Here is a 22,013-nt window from a genome sequence, read left to right as displayed (position 1 = left end):
TCCCCCTTGCTCTGACCTCCGCCCCTCTGTCTTCCCCATTGCTCTGACCTCCGCCCCTCTGCCTTCCCCCTTGCTCTGACCTCCGCCCCTCTGCCTTCCCCCTTGCTCTGACCTCCTCCCCTCTGCCTTCCCCCTTGCTCTGACCTCCGCCCCTCTGCCTTCCCCCTTGCTCTGACCTCCGCCCCTCTGCCTTCCCTCCCCTAGTAGCTAGACACATCTCCAAAACAGATTACAACTTTCGCAATGACTACAGAGACGGGTGACGTCATCCGTAGCCGGCACTACAAGCGCAGCCTCAGCCACAGATAAGCACTCCTACACTGAAGCTACTGGTATAATCACAACCTTACAGTTTATAAGTGTAGCCCCCTTCCGAGAACCAAAATGAACCGATGGTTGTAATAAGTTTGAAGAGATCATTTGTGGCGTAAATTTGTATTTAGAAAAAGAACTTTAATCATTTTTGTAAACATAAGCTGGCACGGCGTAGGGGTTTTGGCTACATTAGCTCTTCCCTTTTGTTATATGCCATTAGTATCAAGCAACACCTCGGATAGGTCAAGTATCCCCTCCTCCCATTTCTCCTTATTGGCTCCGCACTGGGAGGGGTTTGGTTATCTGTAACAGGCATGTATTGTCTTTTACAACGTTCCAATAAAAATACAAACTATGGTTGTTTGATTAGCTTTGAGGATAAGGATTGTTAAGTTGCTCTTTTGAGGTAATTGTGATTGCCTCTTGAAACACAGTTACATAGTTAGAGTAGAGGTTGAAAAAAGACATGCGATCATCAAGTTCAACCTATGTTAAATTTAGACGACAGATACTTTATCCAATATCCGTACATACAGTATACCGTATTGATCCAGAGGAAGGCAAACAAAACCCCCCAGTGAAATATCATCCAATGAAACCCCCCCAGTGGAAAAATAAATTCCTTCCCGACTACAATAATTGGCAATCAGATTACTCCCTGGATCAACATACTTCCCATGTATACTTACTTGGTATATCCCTGTATACCTTTCCTTTCTAAAAAGAAGTCCAACCTTTTTTTGAACACATCTATTGCACCTGCCATCACAGTGTCCATGGGTAATGAATTCCATATTTTACTTGCCCTTACTGTAAAGAACCACTTCCTCTGTTGCTGGCGATATCTCCTTTCCTCCAACCTTAAGGGATGACCCCGAGTCCTTTGTACTGCCCTTGGGATGAATAGTTCTTTTGAAATCTAATTTATCTAGCCTCTCCTCATAAGTTAGATTGTCCATCCCCTTTATTAATTTGGTGGCTCTTTTCTGCACTCTCTCCATCATTTGTTTTCTATGGAGTGGTGCCCAAAATTGCAATCCATATTCAAGGTGTAGTCTTACTAATGATTTATAAAGGGGCATAATTATGTTTACTTTCCTTCCATCCATGGCCCCATTTAATGCAATATAAGATCTTGTTTGCCTTTGCAGCTACTGCATGACTTTGGGCACTATTGCTAAGCCTGCTGTTACAAGCACTCCTAAATCCATCTCCATCAAGGATTCCCCCAATTTATCCCCATTTCATTTGTAAGTCACCTGTTTATTCTTGTTTCTCAAATGCATAACCGTACATTAATCTGTAGTAAACCTCATTATCCATTTACTTGCCCAAGTCTCCAGTCTCTCCAACTCCTTCTGTAGGTAAATTACATCCTGCTCTGATTCTACAACTTTACACAATTTAGTGTCATCAGCAAGTATGGAGACTTTGCTCTGTAGGCCAACCTCAAGGTCATTAATAAACAAGGTGGAAAGCAGAAGTCCCAGTACCGATCCCTGAGGTACTGCACTCACAACTAACTTTAGCCCAACCAGAAAAAAATTGTGCGTGTCGCGCACGCGCTTTTTAAAGTGAAACTTCTTTGTTTTGTGTCACAGAAATTGTATTTGTGATGGTGATGTTTTTAATTAAAAATCAAAACAGAATTTAATTCAGTGCCAAAAAGCAAAGAAGTTTGACTTAGAACGTGCGTGGCACAACCCCTCGTTTGACCTATTTGTGTGTACAGTAGAGGCAACTCTTATTCGAACAAAAACCAGTGGCAATTCCCCAAAAAATCCAGGAAACACCCAGGTACATTCTGAATATATGCCTTAAACTTTCCTTAAACTAGCCCCAGCATTTTTGCATTGATTAATGGCCTATCAGATTAACAGCGGGGGTCCCTGGCAGTCCCATTCAAACTGAATTGGACTGCCAGGGATCCCTGCTGTGTTAATCCTATGGGTCGTTAGTCAATGCAGAAATGCCTTAAACGTGCCTCAAACTAGCCCAGCACATGCCCAGCACATGCCCAGAATGTAACCCGGCTAGTTTACGGCAAATGTTAGAATAAACGTTGCCTCTACTGTATATGTATGTATGTGTATATCTATACATTATTAAGGTTATGGTGGGTAAAAAAAAAGTGACAAAAACCCTCCACAGTAAAGCATATAGCAAATGGAAATATTACTGTATGCTCATTTGCATATCTATGGGCTGGGACCCGCTGCGCCCAGCGGCGCGGGCGGCCGCGTGAGCGCTATTCCCCATGTGATGGTGCCCTCCCGAGCCGGTCCCAGTCCCCTCTCGCTACTGGCTCACTACACGCTGTGACGCGTCAGCCGCCAGGGGATACAAGAGAATTGTAATCCCAAGCGGCGACGCGTCACGTGGTGTGGCTGTGAGCCAATGAGGAGGGGAGGGGAGCGGGGAGGGAAAGCGGCTGCAGCACCAAGGGAGCCCCCCTGCTCCCTCCCACAGACTCTCTCCTCATAGTCTGCAGTGTAAGCAGGTGCACAGGGGGGGGGGGGGAACCCCTGGCAATGAGGAGAGGAGGAGGAGGGGAGGCTGCGGGGAGCGGGACACATGTATTTACTACTGCCTGTCCTCACACTCATTTAGATGCAGGGCCTGGGGGACGGGGCCCGGCTTCAGGGCAAACTGAGGGGGGGAGAGGGGGGGCGGTGGACGGGACGGGACTTTACAGCACCCGATTAAACTGGAGATATGTCAATGTTATATTCCACTCCAGCACACGGACACGTCATGGCCGCGCCCCCCCTCGTCATGGCCTCACCCCCCGACCCGTTTGGTCACGCCCCCTCGCTCCGAAAAAAGTTTCCTGCAGACTGCAGATCGCGGTGCACGCGCCGCCGGCAAGCAAGATAGCCGTGCGGACGCGTGCAACGGGGCCTTAGCCTTAGACAGGTCTGCAACCCTGCCTTTCACCATTATCACCCAGCACACAGCACTTCCACTGCAGCAAGGGATTCTGGGAAATGACATGCAAATGAGCACACAGTGCTACCTTTTGTCTCACGGTCACATTACATGAACAATCCTTAAGCCAATGTATGCTGCTTTAAACACAGCTTTTAAACATAGGCCGGGATGAGATGCAAAGCCAGTAAACCCACTCACAGACAGACTGTTTCGACCTTGTGGGTCTCTTCAGTGTGAGGTTGGTTGTACTGGCTATGCTTGTTTGAGACTAAGAGTAGGACTTCACCACACAGCACTTCCACTGCAGCATGGGATTCTGGGAAATGACATGCAAATGCATCTCATCCAAGCCTATGTTTAAAAGCAGCATGCATTGGCTTAAGGGTTGTTCATGTAATTTGATATATATATATATCTATATCTTGTGTGCGGGTATCTGTGCGTTTGCGCGTTTCTGTGCATTTGCTTGTCATGCCTGTATCTGTGGTGCGTGTAGCAACAGTGGCTACTGTGCTGGAGCGCCCTGCCGGCGCCTACTGAGCTCCGCGTGGCACGTACTGCGCAGGCGCGCCCCACTGTGCAAACTGCGCAGGTGGACGTGGCGCATACTGCGCAGGCCTGTCCCATGACACCATTGCGCAGGTGCGGCGCCTACTACGCAGGCACGTTCTACTGATGGCCGGACGACTGTTGGCATGGAGGTAAGTGTTTGCCTCATCTGCCCGCACTGACATCACACTGTCACACTGTCACTTTCATAACCTACTTCCGTCTCCTGAAAAACGGATTTGGTGCCTGCAAAGAAGTTTCACGTCAAAAAGTTCCATTTATTACAGCTCTCTGTTCGTCCTTCAACCAGTTTTTAATTCAGGTGCAAATATTTTTACTGAGTCCAAGTTGCTTTATTTTGCACACTAACCTCGTGTGAAACCGTAGCAAAAGCCTTTGCGAAATCTAAGTAGACCACATCAACTGCATTTCCCTGGTCTGAACTTTTTAGTTGTTCTTACTTTCTATTGCAATCCTTTTTTCATTATCCATTTTTGCTAATTTGATTGCTCTTTTGCAATTTTTGTTACATTCCTTATAATTCTGATACGAAGCCTCCATCCCTTCTGACGTAAAAATCTGCCTCCCCTACAGAAGGACTTGGATAGACTGGAATCTGCCTCTTTTCCATTTCCTCCCCACCTGTTTATTTAAGCACATTGGTTTAGAATGCTGTATTTTATATTTATTACCATGGGGTACAGTATACACTGATAAATGTGCTTTTCTAACAATGTTTTAAAGATTGCCCATTTATCTTCCACATTTTTCCCTGCAAAAACATCATCCCAGTGTATTACTTGTAGATTAGACCTCAGTTTATTAAAATCTGCTTTTCTAAAGTGTACGGTCTTTGTTGAACCCAAGTAATCTGTTTTTTGATCATTTATTTCAAATGAGACCATGTTATTATCACTGTTACCCAAATGTTCCCTGACTTGAACATTTATTATTACTTCTACATGGTTTGATATTACCAAATCCAGTATTGCCCCTCTCCTGGTTGGTTCCTCAATAATTTGGGTCATATAATTGTCTTTAAGCACCCCAAAAACCTGTTTCCTTTTGTTGTAATTCTAATCTCATTGCCCCAGTCTATGTCTGGATAATTAAAATCGCCCATTATGCAAGCATGACCCAAATTTTGATGCCTTCTCCATTTGCAAAAGTATTTTAGCTTCCTCAATCTCACAGATGGTGGTTTATACCATATCCCTACAAACATTTTCTTTATACTTTTACCTTCACTGCTAATTTCTATCCACAAGGTCTCTACATCATTGAAATGGAAACAAAAGAAAACAGCGCACAACGCCAAATGGTGAAGCAAGTTCAACAATATAATTCAAATTAAAGGGGTAATATATCTGCGTACATAATAAAGGTTGGTAAAGTTCATTTAGTGTGTATCACACTGTTTACCACTCGGCAGCTGTTGTCAGGAGAGTCAGGTGCTTGCTTCTCTCAGCTAGTGCCACTCCGTTGGTTCTGGGGCAGGACGTCAATCTTTTGCTCCCAAGGAGGTTTCCCTTCATGCAGCCAGGTTCAGCTGAAGGTATTGGTGCTCAGTGAGGTCACTCCGGCTTCCAGGCCATCTGGAGCAGCTCTTATACCTCAGCAGGTTGATCCTCTGCACGGAGGTTAGACCGCAGCTTGCAGGGGCACACTCGGCGTGCCACGATGCCGCTCCGTCGCGGGACGCTGTGTGATGACGTCACTGTCTCCACAGCAGTGGGGGAATCGGCAGAGAGGTGATACAGTCTCTCAGAGTCTCTCACAAAGGCCCAAAACAGCACACAGGATTGGTAAAATCAGGGCAAAGCCAATGAATAGGCAATAGCCAATATAAGCAGATATAAGGCAATAGAAAATAACATCCAACGCGTTTCGTAGAATTAACTACTTCTTCAGGGAAATTTTTCCCCCTGAAGAAGTAGTTAATTCTACGAAACGCGTTGGATGTTATTTTCTATTGCCTTATATCTGCTTATTTTGGCTATTGCCTATTCATTGGTTTTGCCCTGATTTTACCAATCCTGTGTGTTGTTTTGGGCCTTTGTGAGAGACTCTGAGAGACTGTATCACCTCCCTGCCGATTCCACCACTGCTGTGGAGACAGTGACGTCATCACACAGCGTCCCGCGACGGAGCGCATCTTGGCACGCCGAGTGTGCCCCTGCAAGCTGCGGTCTAACCTCCGTGCAGAGGATCAACCTGCTGAGGTATAGGAGCTGCTCCAGATGGCCTGGAAGCCGGAGTGACCTTACTGAGCATCAATACCTTCAGCTGAACCTGGCTGCATAAAGGGAAACCTCCTTGGGAGCAAAAGATTGACGTCCTGCCCCAGAACCAATGGAGTGGCACTAGCTGAGAGAAGCAAGCACCTGACTCTCCTGACAACAGCTGCCGAGTGGTAAACAGTGTGATACACACTAAATGCACTTTACCAACCTTTATTATGTACGCAGATATATTACCCCTTTAATTTGAATTATATTGTTGAACTTGCTTCACCATTTGGCGTTGTGCGCTGTTTTCTTTTGTTTCCATTTTCTTAGTGTGTGTGTGGGGTGCTGAGCCACCCCCTGTGTTTATAGCAGCAGACGCCTGTATCCTCAACACGGTTATGTGATATAATTTATTTATTTTTTATATATCTCACTGTGGGAGCTGTGGTATAATCCTTTATCACATATTTTATGGTTTAGTCACTGCACTGTGTACATTTATATATTATAAATTGTAGTAGTTAGGTAGTAGCGCACAGTATTTTTTCTGTCTCTACATCATTGCCTTCATAAACATCTTCCCTTATAATAGGTTTTAGATCCGGTTTAACATATAAACATACTCCACCTCCTCTTCTATTTGCTTGATCCTTCCGAAAAATGGAATAACCCTCTAAATTAACTGCCTAGTCACGAGTTTCATCCCACCAATGTTTCGGTAATGCCTATGATATTTAAAGCTCCCCGATTTTATCTGTCAGGCTTCTCGCATTAGCAAGCATACAATTAATGTTTTATTTTCAGCCTGTGCCATTATCTTATCTGCTCCTGGCTTTCTACTCAAATTGGGTTTAGTCTTTAGAAGTTTTCTAGTATTATCTGTATTTACTATGGGTGTCTCGCTGATTGCCAAACTCACACTTGCCTCCATTCTACCTCCATGACCCCTTGCTATTTCCCCATCCCCATCCATTTTATTTAGTTTGTTATCTGTTTCTTTCCCCTCCCCCCTCCAATCTAGTTTAAAATCTCCAACCTTTTTAACATTCTTCCCCCCCTAGCACAGAAGATCCATCTTCATTGAGGTGCAATCTGTCCCTAGCATAAAGATTGCACCTCACAGAAAAGGAGTCCCAGTGCTCTAAAACACAAACCCTCCTTCCTACACCACTTTCTTAGCCATGCATTAACCTCCCTAATCTCCGACTGTCTCCCTGGGGTACCGCATAGCACTGGTAGTATTTCAGAAAATACTACCTCGGCGGTCCTTGCCTTACGCTTTTGGCCTGGATCCCTGAAATCATTTTTTAGGACCCTCCACCTTTCTTTAACTTTGTCATTGGTGGCAACGTGTACCAAGGCCGCCGGGTCAGTCCCAGCTGTTCCAAGCTCGGCAAAGCTCATTTGATGACATCACTAGTAAAATAATTTGCAAACCAGTGATGGTGGATGAATTATTTGTGGAGTGCTAACAGCATTACTTCGCACTTCAAATCTGACAGAATTGAAAGAAAATAAACTTAAGTGTTCATGGCCCAAAGTCAATATAGTGAGTAGCGTATTAACCTTTTCAGTGCCACAGCCCCCCTGGCACTCACGACCATGTTACCGCTTCTATGAAATGACTGCTCCGTAATGGATAATGGAACATTAGTGGAGGAGTCCTCCTCCTTACGACCCACTTGCACATAGATCGCAGAACACGATCTCCACAATAAAAAAGAGCATGAATATTATGACGTGTCTTGCCAGACACCAAGATGTAGTATCTACATCTACAGGGAACCCCAAAGGGTTTAAACCAGTTAACAATACAGTTCCTGCCATTGACTTGAATGAATGCCAATGCAGCAGCAACACCATTTTTAAAACATTGAATAGCGACCACTGTGCTCCAAATTATGAATAAGCTAAACTGTACAATAAACATGGTTGACAAATCAAATAGAAATGGAACTGTGCCAATGAACAGGTATCAATGGAGTATAGTTTTGTGCTGTGCTGTTGCCTATGCCAAGTGTGGTAAAGGAACGGACCATATGCAGATTTCAGGTGTAATTAATGTGGCTAGAACATACTGTTTAGTGTCACAGAAGTAGTAACATACACTGATGTTTGAGAAATATTACCAAAAAAAGGTGCTGCGGAAGGTTGGAAGTGTATAAAATGATGCTGCTTCATTATGAAACAGATGAGCCATGCTCATTGCTTATATGGGGGAGTATTTAGCCCTCACACTAGTAGCTTGATAATTGGAATCGTTAGCATTTTCACGTGTTGAACTACCATCAGCTTTAAGTGCAATACTGCACAAAACTTAGGAGAGGAATGCAAGTTGGGTGTATTACTCAAAACTAGTGCATGGCATTTACTAGATGTCGGAGGTGCATGTAAAACTTGTTAAAGACACTTGATGAACTATAGCTCTTGTTCATTTAAAAGCAAGTGCAGTGGTTGGTTAAGCATAAGAAGGCACTTATCAGCTTGCGAAGCACAACCGATTACATTTAGGCTTCCGCTTTTTTAATACAGCGTTGGAATGAACAGGTGAGCAAATGAGTTTGATACTCATGGATTTGATTACGTGTCATCATTCCTGGTTTGTGTTGTCTAATGATTATAGGTGTGTGTTCAGAATATGTTGTTTAGTGCGTCACCCAGTTAATGCCCATTAGTATAGTTTGTAATATTTAAGGCAGGTAAGTGCAGAATAGCAATTTCTCCTGCAGCGCAAAATTTGCTTGGGCATATACTCAATAGTACTAAAATGTACCAACTTGTTGCATATAGAAATGGTAGGTATGTACAAATAAAATCCAAAAAACCTTCACCCCTTCTTTAAATAGAGCAAAGGTTTTACTACCAGGACTGAAACTTACCCTGGTTGTGCAAAGGCAAGAGCTGTGTATGTGGAGGATGAGGATGAGCTGAAGGTGGTGGCAAAGATGGCGGATGGGTAGCTACAGGACTCAGCACAGCAGTAAATAAATCTTCAACATCTTTTCCTTCAAGCTCTGCAAACCCAAAAATAAATAAACAAAATAGGAACCAAACATATTTAATGACAATTCTATAACAAATCTGTTGGAATGGCTTTAAAAAGACAAGAAGGTGGTTATAATTACCTGGAATTTTGTAAAGTTTTCCCAAAATTGCACCTTAAGGGGAATAAATAAATAAAATTAGAAGAGAAAGCATCACCACTCACTCTTTACAATGGATACTTCACCCCTTTCTGCCTGAGACGCTGGCAAAGCACTTCAAAGCACAGTTGATTTGCAAGGGTGTAATATAGTAAGTTGCAACATAGGAAAACAAAACAACTTATATATAAATGTTAGCAGGTAATAATTTGAAATAGTTTTGTAAATTACAGCCCATAAAACTATTTATGGAAAGTATGGTAAGATAAAGAATATAAAATGAAATTGCTTGCATTACCGGATTTACAATCAACGAAGGAAAGTAATGTGAAAAAGTTGTAGCCAAGAAATGAACTCATAAAAAGCCTGATAGTGCCTACTATTTAGGTAATGTTTTTACATGATTTATCTTAAAAAATAGGCACAAACTAACAACTTTATTTTTATTATTTTAAACAAAGCCAATGTGACTCAATCGTGTTTAACTGTGCTGTTATTACCCCGAAACACTAGTATTTGCAGAGCAAAACATATTCTGGATTAAAATGTTAAGAAATATTTCACACACAGTATAAAAGACAAAAAGAATACAATAATGCTTTGACTCCATTCAGAAAAAATAGAACGCTTTTCCTGCACGGGCCAAACACATTTGAAAGCAGAATCATTTCTTGCCAGCAGATGAACAAGGTAGATGTTATTAAAACATTTGGTTGTTGGTAACACCATTGCTGCCTGAAAAACACAATGTTAAATTCTTGAACATACCACATGCTGTAAAAGATCAATGAATGTGAGGCTATTAGTAAGCGCAGTCAGAAAATCACACCGTCGGCGCAGGCAAAGTGACACAACAATATAACGGGTCCTGCAGAACACAAATAAACTACCGACAGATGGGCATCTTCCAATTGTATGGTTTTATTTGTAGTTCCAAGTTCTAGTAGCCATATTGGACCTGGAGAAGAGCAGATGCCTTATAGGTAGTGAAACTTTTTAGTGGGAGGAACATACATTTTACTAGATTAAATTATAGGACACAGCTTTAGAAACCTCAATGTAGATTTCTTCAAGTGTACTGTGTCGGGACAATTAGAAGTAATGAGATGGGGGGTGATGGGGGAGGGAGGGGGAAGGGGGAGATCAACTCTGTAGGGAGTCTTCAAGTGGAGTGGTGAGAGAATTGTTATCAATTAGTACGAGCTAAGCATGCTAGGTGTTAGAAGTGGGCTGTGGAGCAAGAAGTGGATTAAATGTTGCCATAAAACCAATATCTTGATTAAAGACATTGAATGTATTAATTTATTAATATTTTAATTCACATGTTTTTTCCCCTGGTGTATTTTTTAGATTATAAAACATTTCTGGATTTGAAGGTGAACGATCCGTTTATATCGATCATATTATACTGAGCCGCGAGGGTGGTGCTCTTTGTGCATATACAGTTGATTTTGTTTGCAATTTGTGGGACAAAAGCCTCAATTTACTAATCAACCTATAACCGCATTCTCACCCAACCGAAAGGTCTTAAAAATTTACAACCCATGTTCTAGGGCAGGGGTCCCAAAATGCAGTGGCCACGGGCACCTTGGCGCCCACGACTGACTTTGTAAGAAGCTATGTTCTCGGTATGGCATTAACAAGATAAGATGTGACTCGCAGATTGAACCATGTTTACATCAGACTTGGATCTCTGCCTTTTTTTTGTCGGGTGGATAAATTAATCTACATTCATATAGGCCGAGTTTTTCTTAAAGACCAACATAAAACAGAGGGCAGAACGTGACAAAACGTGAAAAAAATCTTGTGCGCGAGCGGGACTGGCGCGGCACTGGAGGCCTCCCCCCAAGGTAAGTGTATTGTGTGTGTGTTAATTAGTTGGTGCCCACCACTCTCTCCTGAGCTCTTAAGGGTGACCTTGGGCACAAAAAGGTTTGGGGACCTTTGCTCTAGGGAGATATAAGACTCAAAACTGTATTCCCTGAACCACACATGATGGCTCGCAAGCAGCCTCCCAACCTCTCCAACGTGCTCATCAGAAACAAAGTGACATCTAACTAGAATATAGAGGAAACCGCCCCGCAGTCAAGAGAAATGCAAAACATTCAAACAAGTACAGACACCATCACCACGGCTCAGAGCAAGATGGTCAATATATAAGGATCATTGACCTGTCAAATACAGCAATGTGGTGTTTCTTATATAATGTACAGTAGAAAATGCACCAATGTGAACTATGTTGGTAGAAACCAAACAGGCCCTTCAGATCTGGATGTATCACCACAGATTCGCCATATCAGACATCAATACAACTCCGGTGGGACAGCAGTTTTCCGAAGCAGGTCACTCACTGACTTATCAGCATTATTTCTCAAGAGATCCTTTTTAAAATACACAGGAGGGGGAAAAGAAGCTCATCCACATCACTTCAGGAAATGTTAACTTGGAAATGTGCCACCACAACATTCAAAGAGGAAACCTATAAAAGGTTTTGAAAACACTGCTCCCCATTTCAGACTTTCCATGTTTTCCCAGCAGACCAAAGCATAGTTTTTTTTTTTTTAACACAATCTTTACCACATTTTTAAAGAAGCTTGAGCAGCTTTGTACGCACAGGTACATATATGTGTTTCTTTAAAGATCTACGATTTATCATTAGCAATACTGATCAGAATGAATTTCAACGAACAGCAAAAAATAAAATCATTATGTACTCAAGTTTACGGTCAGATCTGTACTGTACTAAAGAAGAAACCTGTCAGGTCTCAAATGCTTTGCACACTATAATTTCCTGCCATCAACATTTCTCAAGGACCAGTACAGTCATATAGAACCTTGACCTAACCAGGACAATTTAGATGCATATCTCCTGCACAAAATGTTATATATTAAATCTAGAACTATTTCAAAACAGGCTTCATCAATTCTCAGTTTTGAAATATTGAGATTCTGTATATAGAAACAAAAGACAGGGGTGCCCACTGCTACATCCAATTGACAAAACATATAAAAGTAATAAGTTCAATTTGTACTACTATAAAAGAAAATATATATAAAATTTAATTTCAATGGTACCTAACCCCGAGTAGGCTGAGCCAGATCTTCCCTGGTCTACCCGATCTCTGCTGGAAGGCATGTGGCCAGAGAGGAGATCTGGTACATATCTGGTGGTTTTGTCCCAAGATACAGGTTTTCTGGAACACGATTAGAACTATGATCCAAGATGTTACTGGGGAGAGCATAGAGATGGACCCGCTGTCCTTTCTACTGGCCAAACCCATAGAAGGACTCCTGACCCCTCAAAGGAAATTTGAGGAATTTATTCTCACCGCAGCACGCTGCTCAATAGCAGCTGCATGGAAAAACCTGAAAGCCCCGTCAAAGCAAACGGTTATCCGCAGAGTTAAGGAGGTCAAAATGATGGCGCTCCTTTCAGCCCTCCTAAATCAGAAAATAGACCAGCATTATAAGGTCTGGGACGCATGGACTGAGAACTAGAAAAATAAAGTCCAGAAATCTATCTCAACCAAAAAGAAAGCCTAATATCAGAACAGACGCTGGGGAGATTCCCTTGTCTTCCTTCCCTCCCCTCCTCCTTTATTACCCTTTCCTATCCCCCCTTCTCTCCTTTTCCTTTTCCCCTCTTTCAAGTGATAAAGAATTTAAAGACTTTGAAGGTTGCAATCTCCTGATTGGAAGTCCAGAAATATCTAAATGATCTAAATCCACTAATATGGAGTTTGTGTTAGCTTTAACGAAATATCTTAAGTCCTTACGTCTAGAATGTCTTTAAACACCAAGAAAGAAAGTACTGTTTAACAATATATATGTATAGTGTTTCTTTCTGTTTCAAAGTCTTGATGTGATACCATAAAAATAATAAAAATATTTCAAAAATAAAATTAAAAAAAAGTAATAAGTATAAAGTATAAATACTTCAATAATAATAATAATATTTACTTGGTTACTTGGTTAAACCCTTTTGCCAAAGCTGGCAGGGAATGTGTGTGTTTATTCTGTATATAGCCCTGATCTGAAATAGGGCCATACATTTCACGCCACAGTAATGATTGCATATTTATAATATAGCTGCCAAGTGCAAATGTTACTAAAGGAAACATTTATGCCACAAAAAAAGGCAATATTTAACCCTTTGAGTGTCAGCGTTGCAGTCTCCTAAAGCCCTCAATGAGCTACACAAGGTTTTAGCTTCCATAGAACATCGGCAATAATTAATAAGCTATATAATGAGGACATATGGAAATATATTACAAATAAATAAGAAACATCCATCCATAAGAATTCAATAAATATTTCAATACTTTGTGAAAGGAAAAACAAGAAAGGAAAATGTAATGAAAGCATGAACCTCAATATGAAGTACGCTCTATACTTCAAATGAAAAATAAAAAGTAAAAATGGCAGACTAGACAAGCTGTTGCTATTTGCAGCCAACATCAGTGTATGCAACATAAAATTGAGAAGAAATTGGATTTTACCATCAGTAACCATTTTATCCAGTTCTGGGCTCAGGATTCCATCTAGCTGATCCTCACTTAAAGGTCGAGAGGTATGGTTGACACTTGTGTGAGGCAAAGATGAGGAATCATCAGAGATGGGACCTATGTCAAGCCCAGCTGAGAAGATAAAACATCTATTGTGAGTCATGAAGATCAAATAATCAACTAGGCACTGTTCTATCATTTCTGATCCTCTCAAATTGAAACCTGTGTTTTTAAAAGGGTAACATTTTACATGAACCCCCCCCCCACCCTCAAAAAATCCATGCACAATGGGTAAGTGGGACTTAACATACGCAACAATTTGTAAGACTAAATTAAAAGGTTGGTTGCTAAAAACTATTCCATTTCTCTTGTCTTCATCTCCTCCCCTTCGCGCTCTGATCATCACCTATCATTAGCCACTACTCATTCCACTCCCCTACTGCATTATATATTTCTGTTCTCCTGTTTTAACTCGGCTGTCTCCAAGGTAAAACACTACTTCTCCTCAACAATCACAACTCCAATCCACACAAACTTTTCTCTGTATTTTACTCCATCTTCCGTCCTTCAGCTCCCACTTCCCATCAAGCCTTCGCCAATCACTTTAAAGACAAGGTGGATGCTATCCACAATGATATTTCTTCTGTTCCTTCCCCTCCTCTTTGTTACCTGTTACAGAGCTGGAAGTTTCTAAGCTGATGTTCTTTTCCCCTCTACCACATGCCCACTGTATCCCATTCCCTAAGACCTTATCAGAACTCTTGCTCCTGTCTTGGTCACCACTCTCACCCATATCTTCCATGTCTTCCTAGCCTCTTGCACATTGCTCTCCCTTTTTAAGCATGTGACGGTCACACCTATTCTCAAAAACACCCAAGATGCTACATGCCTTACCAACTACTGCGATGTATCCCCCTCCTGACTTTTGCCTCCAAACTGCTAGGACGTCTCATGTTCTCCCATATGCTCAACTCTCTTAATTCTCACGCCCTCCTGGACCCTTTACAATCTGGCTTTTGTTCAGCTCACTCAACTGAGACTGTGCTTGCTAAAGTAGCCAATGATCTACATGAAGCAAAATCCCATGGTCATTTTTTCCTACTCCATCTCTCTGCTGCCTTCAATACGGTTGATCACTTCATATTCTAAACGCTCTTGGTATCCACAAAAAAAAAGCTCTATCCTGGTCTTCATCATCTCCCCAATCGCACATTTTCTCTCTCTGTTGCCAATGTCTCAATCTTCTATTGGTGTACCTCAGGGCTCCATTTTGTGACCTCTCCTTTTCTTTCTACACACACTATCCCTTTGTGACCTCATCAGCTCTTTTGGCCTCAGGTGTAGTCTATATACTGTACAGATGATATGCTATATCTATTTACCCCTACGCTCACAGCTGCAATCCAGTCCCAAGTCTCATATTGCCTCCTCGCTATATCCTCGTGGATGGTCCTCTGACACCTTAAACTTAATATGTCTAAAACTGACCTAATATCCCCTTTTTCCATCACAGTAAATGGTGCTACCACCTATCCTATCGCCAATGCACGATGCGTAGGAGTGCCATTTGACTGCTCCCTTTCCTTCTCCATTCACTGCATGGCTAAACTTTGTTGCTCGCTTAATATTGCCCAGATTAGTCCCTTCCTCTATTAATCTACTGCTAAAACTCTAATGTATGCCCTTATCCTCTCCTGTCTGGATTATAATAACATACTGCTAACAGGCCTCCCAGCCTAACAACTTTCTCCTTTGCAATCAATCCAAAATTCTGCTGCTAGAATAACTTCACTTTCTCCCAAAACAATCTCTGCTCACCTCCTCTTTAAATCCCTCTCCTGGCTTCTCATCAAATTTCGGATCACTTACAAACTTCTCCTTACCGTCAAGACTCTCCACTCATCTACTACTCCCTATATATCAGCGTTGATCTCGCGTTATGTCCCTGCTCGTCTCCTGTGCTCTAACCGTAACTGTCTCCTCTCCACCCCTTTCCCCTACACTGCTCTCTCTCCTTAAAACCGTTTTCCCACACTGCTCTTTACCTGTATAACTCGCTCATACTCTGTATACGCCAAGCACCTTCTCTCCTCAAATTTAACCAAACCCTAAAACTCTTAAATGAAGCATTTCAATAGCCTGGACTCATGGCCACTGTCCCACATCCACAGTCGCGCCTACCAACCATTGTGGCCAAGCACTACAATGAACTGCACTTATTCCCACACCTGATGTCTCAGTCTCACAACATACCACTTAGATTGTAAGCTCTCTGGGGCAGGGATTTCTTTAATTATTGTCTTACTTTGATGGTTGCTTTTCTTGCATTATAATTCCATGTACTGTATTGTCTGATTTGCGAAGCACTGAGTACACTGTGAGCGCTATATAAAGATATACATACAGTACTGTAAACATCTGCAGTAATCAGATCTGGCAGAAGTTGTTCACTATATTGAGTGAGGTAATTACAAGAAGCTGACCAAAATATTATATATATATATATATATATATATATATATAAAAATAATTTTGGTACTGTATGTATAGTGTATATAGCACTCACAGTGTACTCGGCACACAGCAACACATTGCCGAGGCATATTATAAGGTTATTTCAACAGCGAAACAATGTACACTATATTGAGCATGTCCACAATGTAGACTCTCACTTCAACCTCAACCTATGGTGCGGTCATACATAGACTTTCCAAGATAAATAACGGTTTTCCTGCTACCAGTATTATAAGAATCCTCAAAGCGTGGGCATTTTTCTAATATTTTGTATTAACCACGTTTTTAATTGTAACAGTTTGATACAGAATTTTAAAGCAATCGGCCCACAAATTATTATTTTTTATTAATTTTAAAGTATTAGAATTAGTGGGGCCTGGGGCAACAGTAAACCGCTTTATTGTCAGCTCTGGGGATCCCCTATTGAAGGTAATTATAGTTCTAGCTGCTGGAACCACCCCCCCCCCCCCAAAAAAAAACCACAACAATGATAGATATATTCTTTTTTTTTTATAAGGTGGTGAAAGCAGTCATCCAACTGGAAGCCGCATCATCTTTTTTGGCTTCCTTTTGGCCCATGCCTTGGTGTCCATTTTATTTAAGCCAGGAAGAGGTGAAGGGGAAAGAAGCCCAGCAGCTAAAACTGTAGATAGCTGGGAAACCGAAGTGTCCCAGGAGCTGAAAATAGAGCGGTTCAGCGGCGGAGCCCCCGATCCGGATGGAAAATATACAGACACCCTTTTCTAAAACTAGAAAAAGTGCCAATGGTTTTTGCCAAGTGGATGATACATGAGGGTTGAAGGCAAAATATAATTTGTTAGAGAGCAAGGAAGCACAGATATTTCTGCATGCATACACACAATTTCAGCACGTAGGATAGGTTACAATGCCTAGCCATGGGTTGTCTCTTACCAAATGGAGAGGACGAATTCTCGACCTGGAAAGTGCATAAATCAAGACCTACAGGACCCAAAACCAGATAAAATGGATGATTATAACAAAAGAAAACGGAAAGAAAGTGTACCAAGCAGCATGCGGAAAATTCTAAGCAAAGCGACAAGCCAAACGCGACTAGGACATTTGCAGTGTATATTGTACAAGCAGATAAACAAAATAAAATCAACATGTGGAAAGGATTTTGATTATATGAAAAAATAATGTCTGCCATTGAAATGAAAGACACGAAGCAATAGTAGGAAGCTGGTATTCACACTTCACAATTAGACCATGGCCATTTCTATACAAAATTCTTAAGTAATAAAACCATGACCAACCTTTTGAAGACATACTGGATTGATTTGCAGATTTTGCAAGATCATCAGAAAGTATTCCGAGAATATCGTCCTCCGTGTTCAAGACCTCAGAGAGGTCAGCAAGAGAAACATGGGAACCACCTAAAGAAATGATGCGTAGAAGCATAATTGGCCATATTTACTAAGAACTGCTTTGAGCCATACAAAATCATATTTACCAATTGGCGTTATGCCATAAGATACCTTCCATGCCGGAGACTCCTCACAACCCATTCACCTTCCATGCCGGAGACACCTCACAACACATTCACCTTCCATGCCAGAGACACCTTACAACCCCATTCACCTTCCATGCCGGAGAAACCTCACAACCCATTCACCTTCCATGCCAGAGACACCTTACAACCCCATTCACCTTCCATGCCGGAGACACCTCACAACCCATTCACCTTTCATGCCGGAGACACCTCACAACCCATTCACATTCTGTGCCGGAGACACCTCACAACACATTCACCTTCCATGCCGGAGACATATCACAACCCATTCACTTTCCATGCCGTAGACACCTCACAACCCATTCACCTTCCATGCCGGAGACACCTCACAACCCCATTCACCTTCCATGCCGGAGACACCTCACAACCCATTCACCTTCCATGCCGGAGACACCTCACATCCCATTCACCTTCCATGCCGGAGACACCTCACATCCCATTCACCTTCCATGCCGGAGACACCTCACAACACATTCACCTTCCATGCCGAAGACACCTCACAACCCATTCACATTTCATGCCGGAGACATCTCACAACCCATTCACATTCTGTGCCGGAGACACCTCACAACACATTCACCTTCCATGACGGAGACTCCTCACAACCCATTCACCTTCCATGCAGGAGACACCTCACAACCCATTCACATTCTGTGCCGGAGACACCTCACAACCCATTCACCTTAATGAGGAGAAAATGTCCATATTTACTAAGCCGGCTAAAAGGTGTCCTATGGAGTAGCACTGCTTCATAAATATGCCCCAATATCTCTTATCTAAGCAACTATAATAGCCAACAATTTTATGAAGAGATCAGTTTTTACAACAGCTAGGCAAAAATACACTATCATTTAAAATATATATCTAAATCCAATACGGCATAATGTTATGAATTGTGAATGGCTGTATCCCTTTCGTGTGGCTAATTGCTAAATTACCGCATAAATACCAATAAGATACAATAGTGGATATAACACAAGCTAACCTGAAAGTAACAAGCTAATTTCTCCTGCTATTTTCTGGATGCAGTTTAATGCTTATAAATACTCTCAAATCTATGTTGAGTAAAACCTTTAGACTATTGGTATACAAGAAAATGTGTTGTGATTAGTTGATCAAAGGATGTGATGCAGTGAGACTTTCCTTTCCCGTGCATCTGAAAGCTGCTCGTGACATAGTAGCCTCAATTTTCAGTGAGATACTGGTGAAGTTACTTTTGACCAAACATACTCCGTTTGATCCCATTATAACACATTAACTGTGACTTTGTGCTACCAACCCAATCCAAGTAACTGCATATCTTCGAACCCACGCATAAATCTAATACCATTCCATATAAATTGAAATTGAAGTGCTAATATTGCTTCTTTACCTTCAGCTCTGTGTTTAGATGGTATTATCGATGCAGCCGAGCTAAGCAGTGGGTCAGAACATGGATCCAGAAAGGTTGCATTGATGTTTGTTCTATATAAACGTTGACTTGCATCCTCAGACACATTTCCAAGGCTTGTGTTGCCGTGTCTACTGGTGTCCAGGAGATTTCTTCCAAAGAAAGCTTCCTATGTAAATATAAGAGTGGAAAAGGCCAAATCACTAAAATGACCTACAGTAGGTTTCTGTTGGCATTTGGATGCAAATGACAGTTTTGTGGATTTAGAAACTGAAGCATTCATCCTGAGTATTCCTGCCCGTGTTCCGTAATCTAACGCAATCCGGCGATGTTATTGTAGGCGAATATAGTCTCTGATTCTAGACAATTTGTAACTTAATCTTCATAAGATGACGACTTTGGGGTTTATTCAAAAAGCGATCAACTTACTTTTGAACTTATTGATGCAAAAAATGTACAATTAATTTAATCAAGTACTGTATTTCTTAACTGTTTACTTAATGGATTATTGTGGGGCATTAAATATATAAATATATATTTTTTTTTAAGTGTACCAGTCTTATAATAGATTTTAGTTTTCATTGTGTAAGGAATGAGCAACGTTAAAAAACTATTTCATATTATGCAACCAGGTGTTACCCAAACAGATCCTAGCGCACACACATCGCAAATAAACAGCCTAGCACAACATATCTGCCAGCTCACCGACAGCTGTCAGGGAGAGCATGTTTTCCCCAGATACTAATCTCGGAAGGGGGTAACGGGATCTCTGCAGGTAGCAGCACCGGCTGGACTAGCTGTGGCTAATAGGAAGCAGCGACGTTATCCCTGCCTTCCTATTGGCGCACGTGACATTTAAACGGAGCAGAGATACCAGCAGCACATACGGAAGTAACTATCTCGGGAAGCAGGGGGTCCGTGGAGCTGAAATGAACTCAGTTCAGCTCTGGAGACCCCCTGCTTCCAACCTATGTAAAAAAACAGGATACATGTAATGCTGCTTTTAGACTAAATACATTTGCAGACAGTAAATTAACTTTGAATCCCTCCAGCACTAAAGCTTCACATGGGTTTCAGGGGTTAAAAAAAAAAAAGCGAAGAATCACTTGAATTGTTTAACTTTCTTTACCGGTAAGACATTTGAATAATGTTGCATGCATGCCGTGTAGTCTATAAAATGACCCACATTGTGTATATCTGTCGGACATATGCTGCCCTTATTACTTCATGCTCTACAAATCCTAACGTTTCTCCTCCTCTTTCAACATTATAAATATTTCACTTGCTCAACCAAATAAGTATTTGGACAAACGAGCTGGTCATTACCTGTAAATAAGCAGGGAAAATCTCTTCCAGTTTGTTTTTCTTTTTCCGATAGCGTTTCTTTATTCTCTCTGTGCTTTCAGAGCCGGGAACACATTCACCTACCGGGGTTTCAGGCAGCTGTTCACTCCAACCTTTAAGGTAGGGACAGCAATTATTCCAGAGCAGCATTTTGTGCTAGCAATATACAAACAATCCCCAACTACGTATGGATACGGCTGGGAAGTCCTATTTGATATGTGAAAACTAAACAGATGTTTTCACATATAAAATGTCTCGTCATTTGGACACACTGGAAAACGGCAGCACAACAGGTTGGCTCTAGGGCGCCTGCTCAGCGGCATGTCAATACGACGGAGATTTAGGCCTATATTTATTAAGCAGTATTCTGCCACAAGACACCTAGCGATGTAAGAAAACAGTACAGCTCATTGACTGGATTAGGCTGTATCGCACCTTCCAGCGTTGGAAGGTATCTAATGGCACAAGACTGCTCCGTAAACAAAGGCCTCAAGGGTCAAAATGAAACGCTTTTCCAAAGTACAATAAAGATTCATCCTGGAGGCTTGAAAAGAATAATCTAATTATACGTTATCTGCTGCATTTGGGAAACTCGGTATAATGGATCATTCAGAATTGTCTTAATAATTTCCCAAGAGCAACCACCCAATGGAAATATTTGCCAGCTGGTTATTTGTGCTTATAAATATTTAAATGTGTATTTATAAATAACATTAATTAAAGCATTTTCATATAGTGTCATCTCAAATGTGGTTCCTTCAAATGCAAAGCTGCTTCAATTGTCATCAGGCAATGCCTTTTCAGAATTATTTCAACTGTAAAATACTGCAGAAAATACTGAAAATGTGAATTTGTAATGTATATAAAAAGGAGCGGGGGGAATCACTGCCGTCAAATAATATATACTGGGGTTGCACCCAGCTATGAAATAACTATGCCAAGGGAAGCCAGCTCCAGTCTTCAAGAGCTACCAACGGGTCAGGTGTTCAGGATATCCCTGCTTCAGCACAGGCGGCTCAATCAAAGACTGCACCACCTGTGCTGAAGCAGGGATATCCTGAAAACCTGGCCTGTTGGTAACTCTTGAAGACTGGTGTTGGCCACCCCCTGCTCTATGCCATTTTCATCAAAAAATATTACGGCTGTGATGATCCGTGGTGCACTAAAAGCCTATGTAACAAAAATGACTTGAAGAGGCATCCTGACCATCAATTTGTATTTCTATTTAAATACAATACATTTTCATAGAATAAAGATCATTTTACAATTTGGTAAAAGTATCCTAAGTACTATCGACAACACCTTTCTGCTTCAATGACAGTTCCCCGCCAATTATTCCTTTCCCTGCCAGAGGGGCTACTGGCAGCAAGAGGTGAGAAAAGAATGATCTTTTATGTAAGCCAATAACTGTCCCTAATATATCAAGAATCACCCAAACATAATGGGCTTCCTGGTTTCCCTCTGTGTGCCGCCATGTTCAATGATCAACATCTTTGTTGTGCAGCGGTCACATTTTGTGGGGTCATTAAAGCTGCAGTTCAGTCTTTTTTTTTTTTTTTTTTT

The 22,013-nt window shown here is 41.7% G+C and overlaps 1 protein-coding gene across 13 annotated transcripts in view; it reads right to left on the bottom strand.

Moving 5' to 3' along the window:
• Positions 1-22,013, bottom strand: part of KMT2C (lysine methyltransferase 2C) — a 236,661-nt gene that overhangs the window by 39,915 nt on the left and 174,733 nt on the right. For 12 of the 13 annotated variants that reach the window (XM_075587878.1, XM_075587876.1, XM_075587879.1 and 9 more), the window contains 7 exons: positions 20,433-20,563; positions 19,089-19,275; positions 17,460-17,579; positions 17,098-17,145; positions 13,666-13,803; positions 9,149-9,181; positions 8,903-9,037 (listed from right to left, as the gene is read on the bottom strand). In XM_075587878.1, coding sequence (XP_075443993.1) covers positions 8,903-9,037; positions 9,149-9,181; positions 13,666-13,803; positions 17,098-17,145; positions 17,460-17,579; positions 19,089-19,275; positions 20,433-20,563 — 792 coding nt within the window. The remainder of the gene's footprint in view (positions 1-8,902; positions 9,038-9,148; positions 9,182-13,665; positions 13,804-17,097; positions 17,146-17,459; positions 17,580-19,088; positions 19,276-20,432; positions 20,564-22,013) is intronic. The other variant, XM_075587882.1, reaches the window with a different exon arrangement.

The sequence above is a fragment of the Ascaphus truei genome, chromosome 2 (genome assembly GCF_040206685.1).
Source record: "Ascaphus truei isolate aAscTru1 chromosome 2, aAscTru1.hap1, whole genome shotgun sequence".
In the NCBI taxonomy this organism is placed as follows: Eukaryota; Metazoa; Chordata; class Amphibia; order Anura; family Ascaphidae; genus Ascaphus; species Ascaphus truei.
The sequence above is the reverse complement of the archived record's forward strand: the minus strand, read 5'-3'. Positions and strand labels throughout refer to the sequence as shown.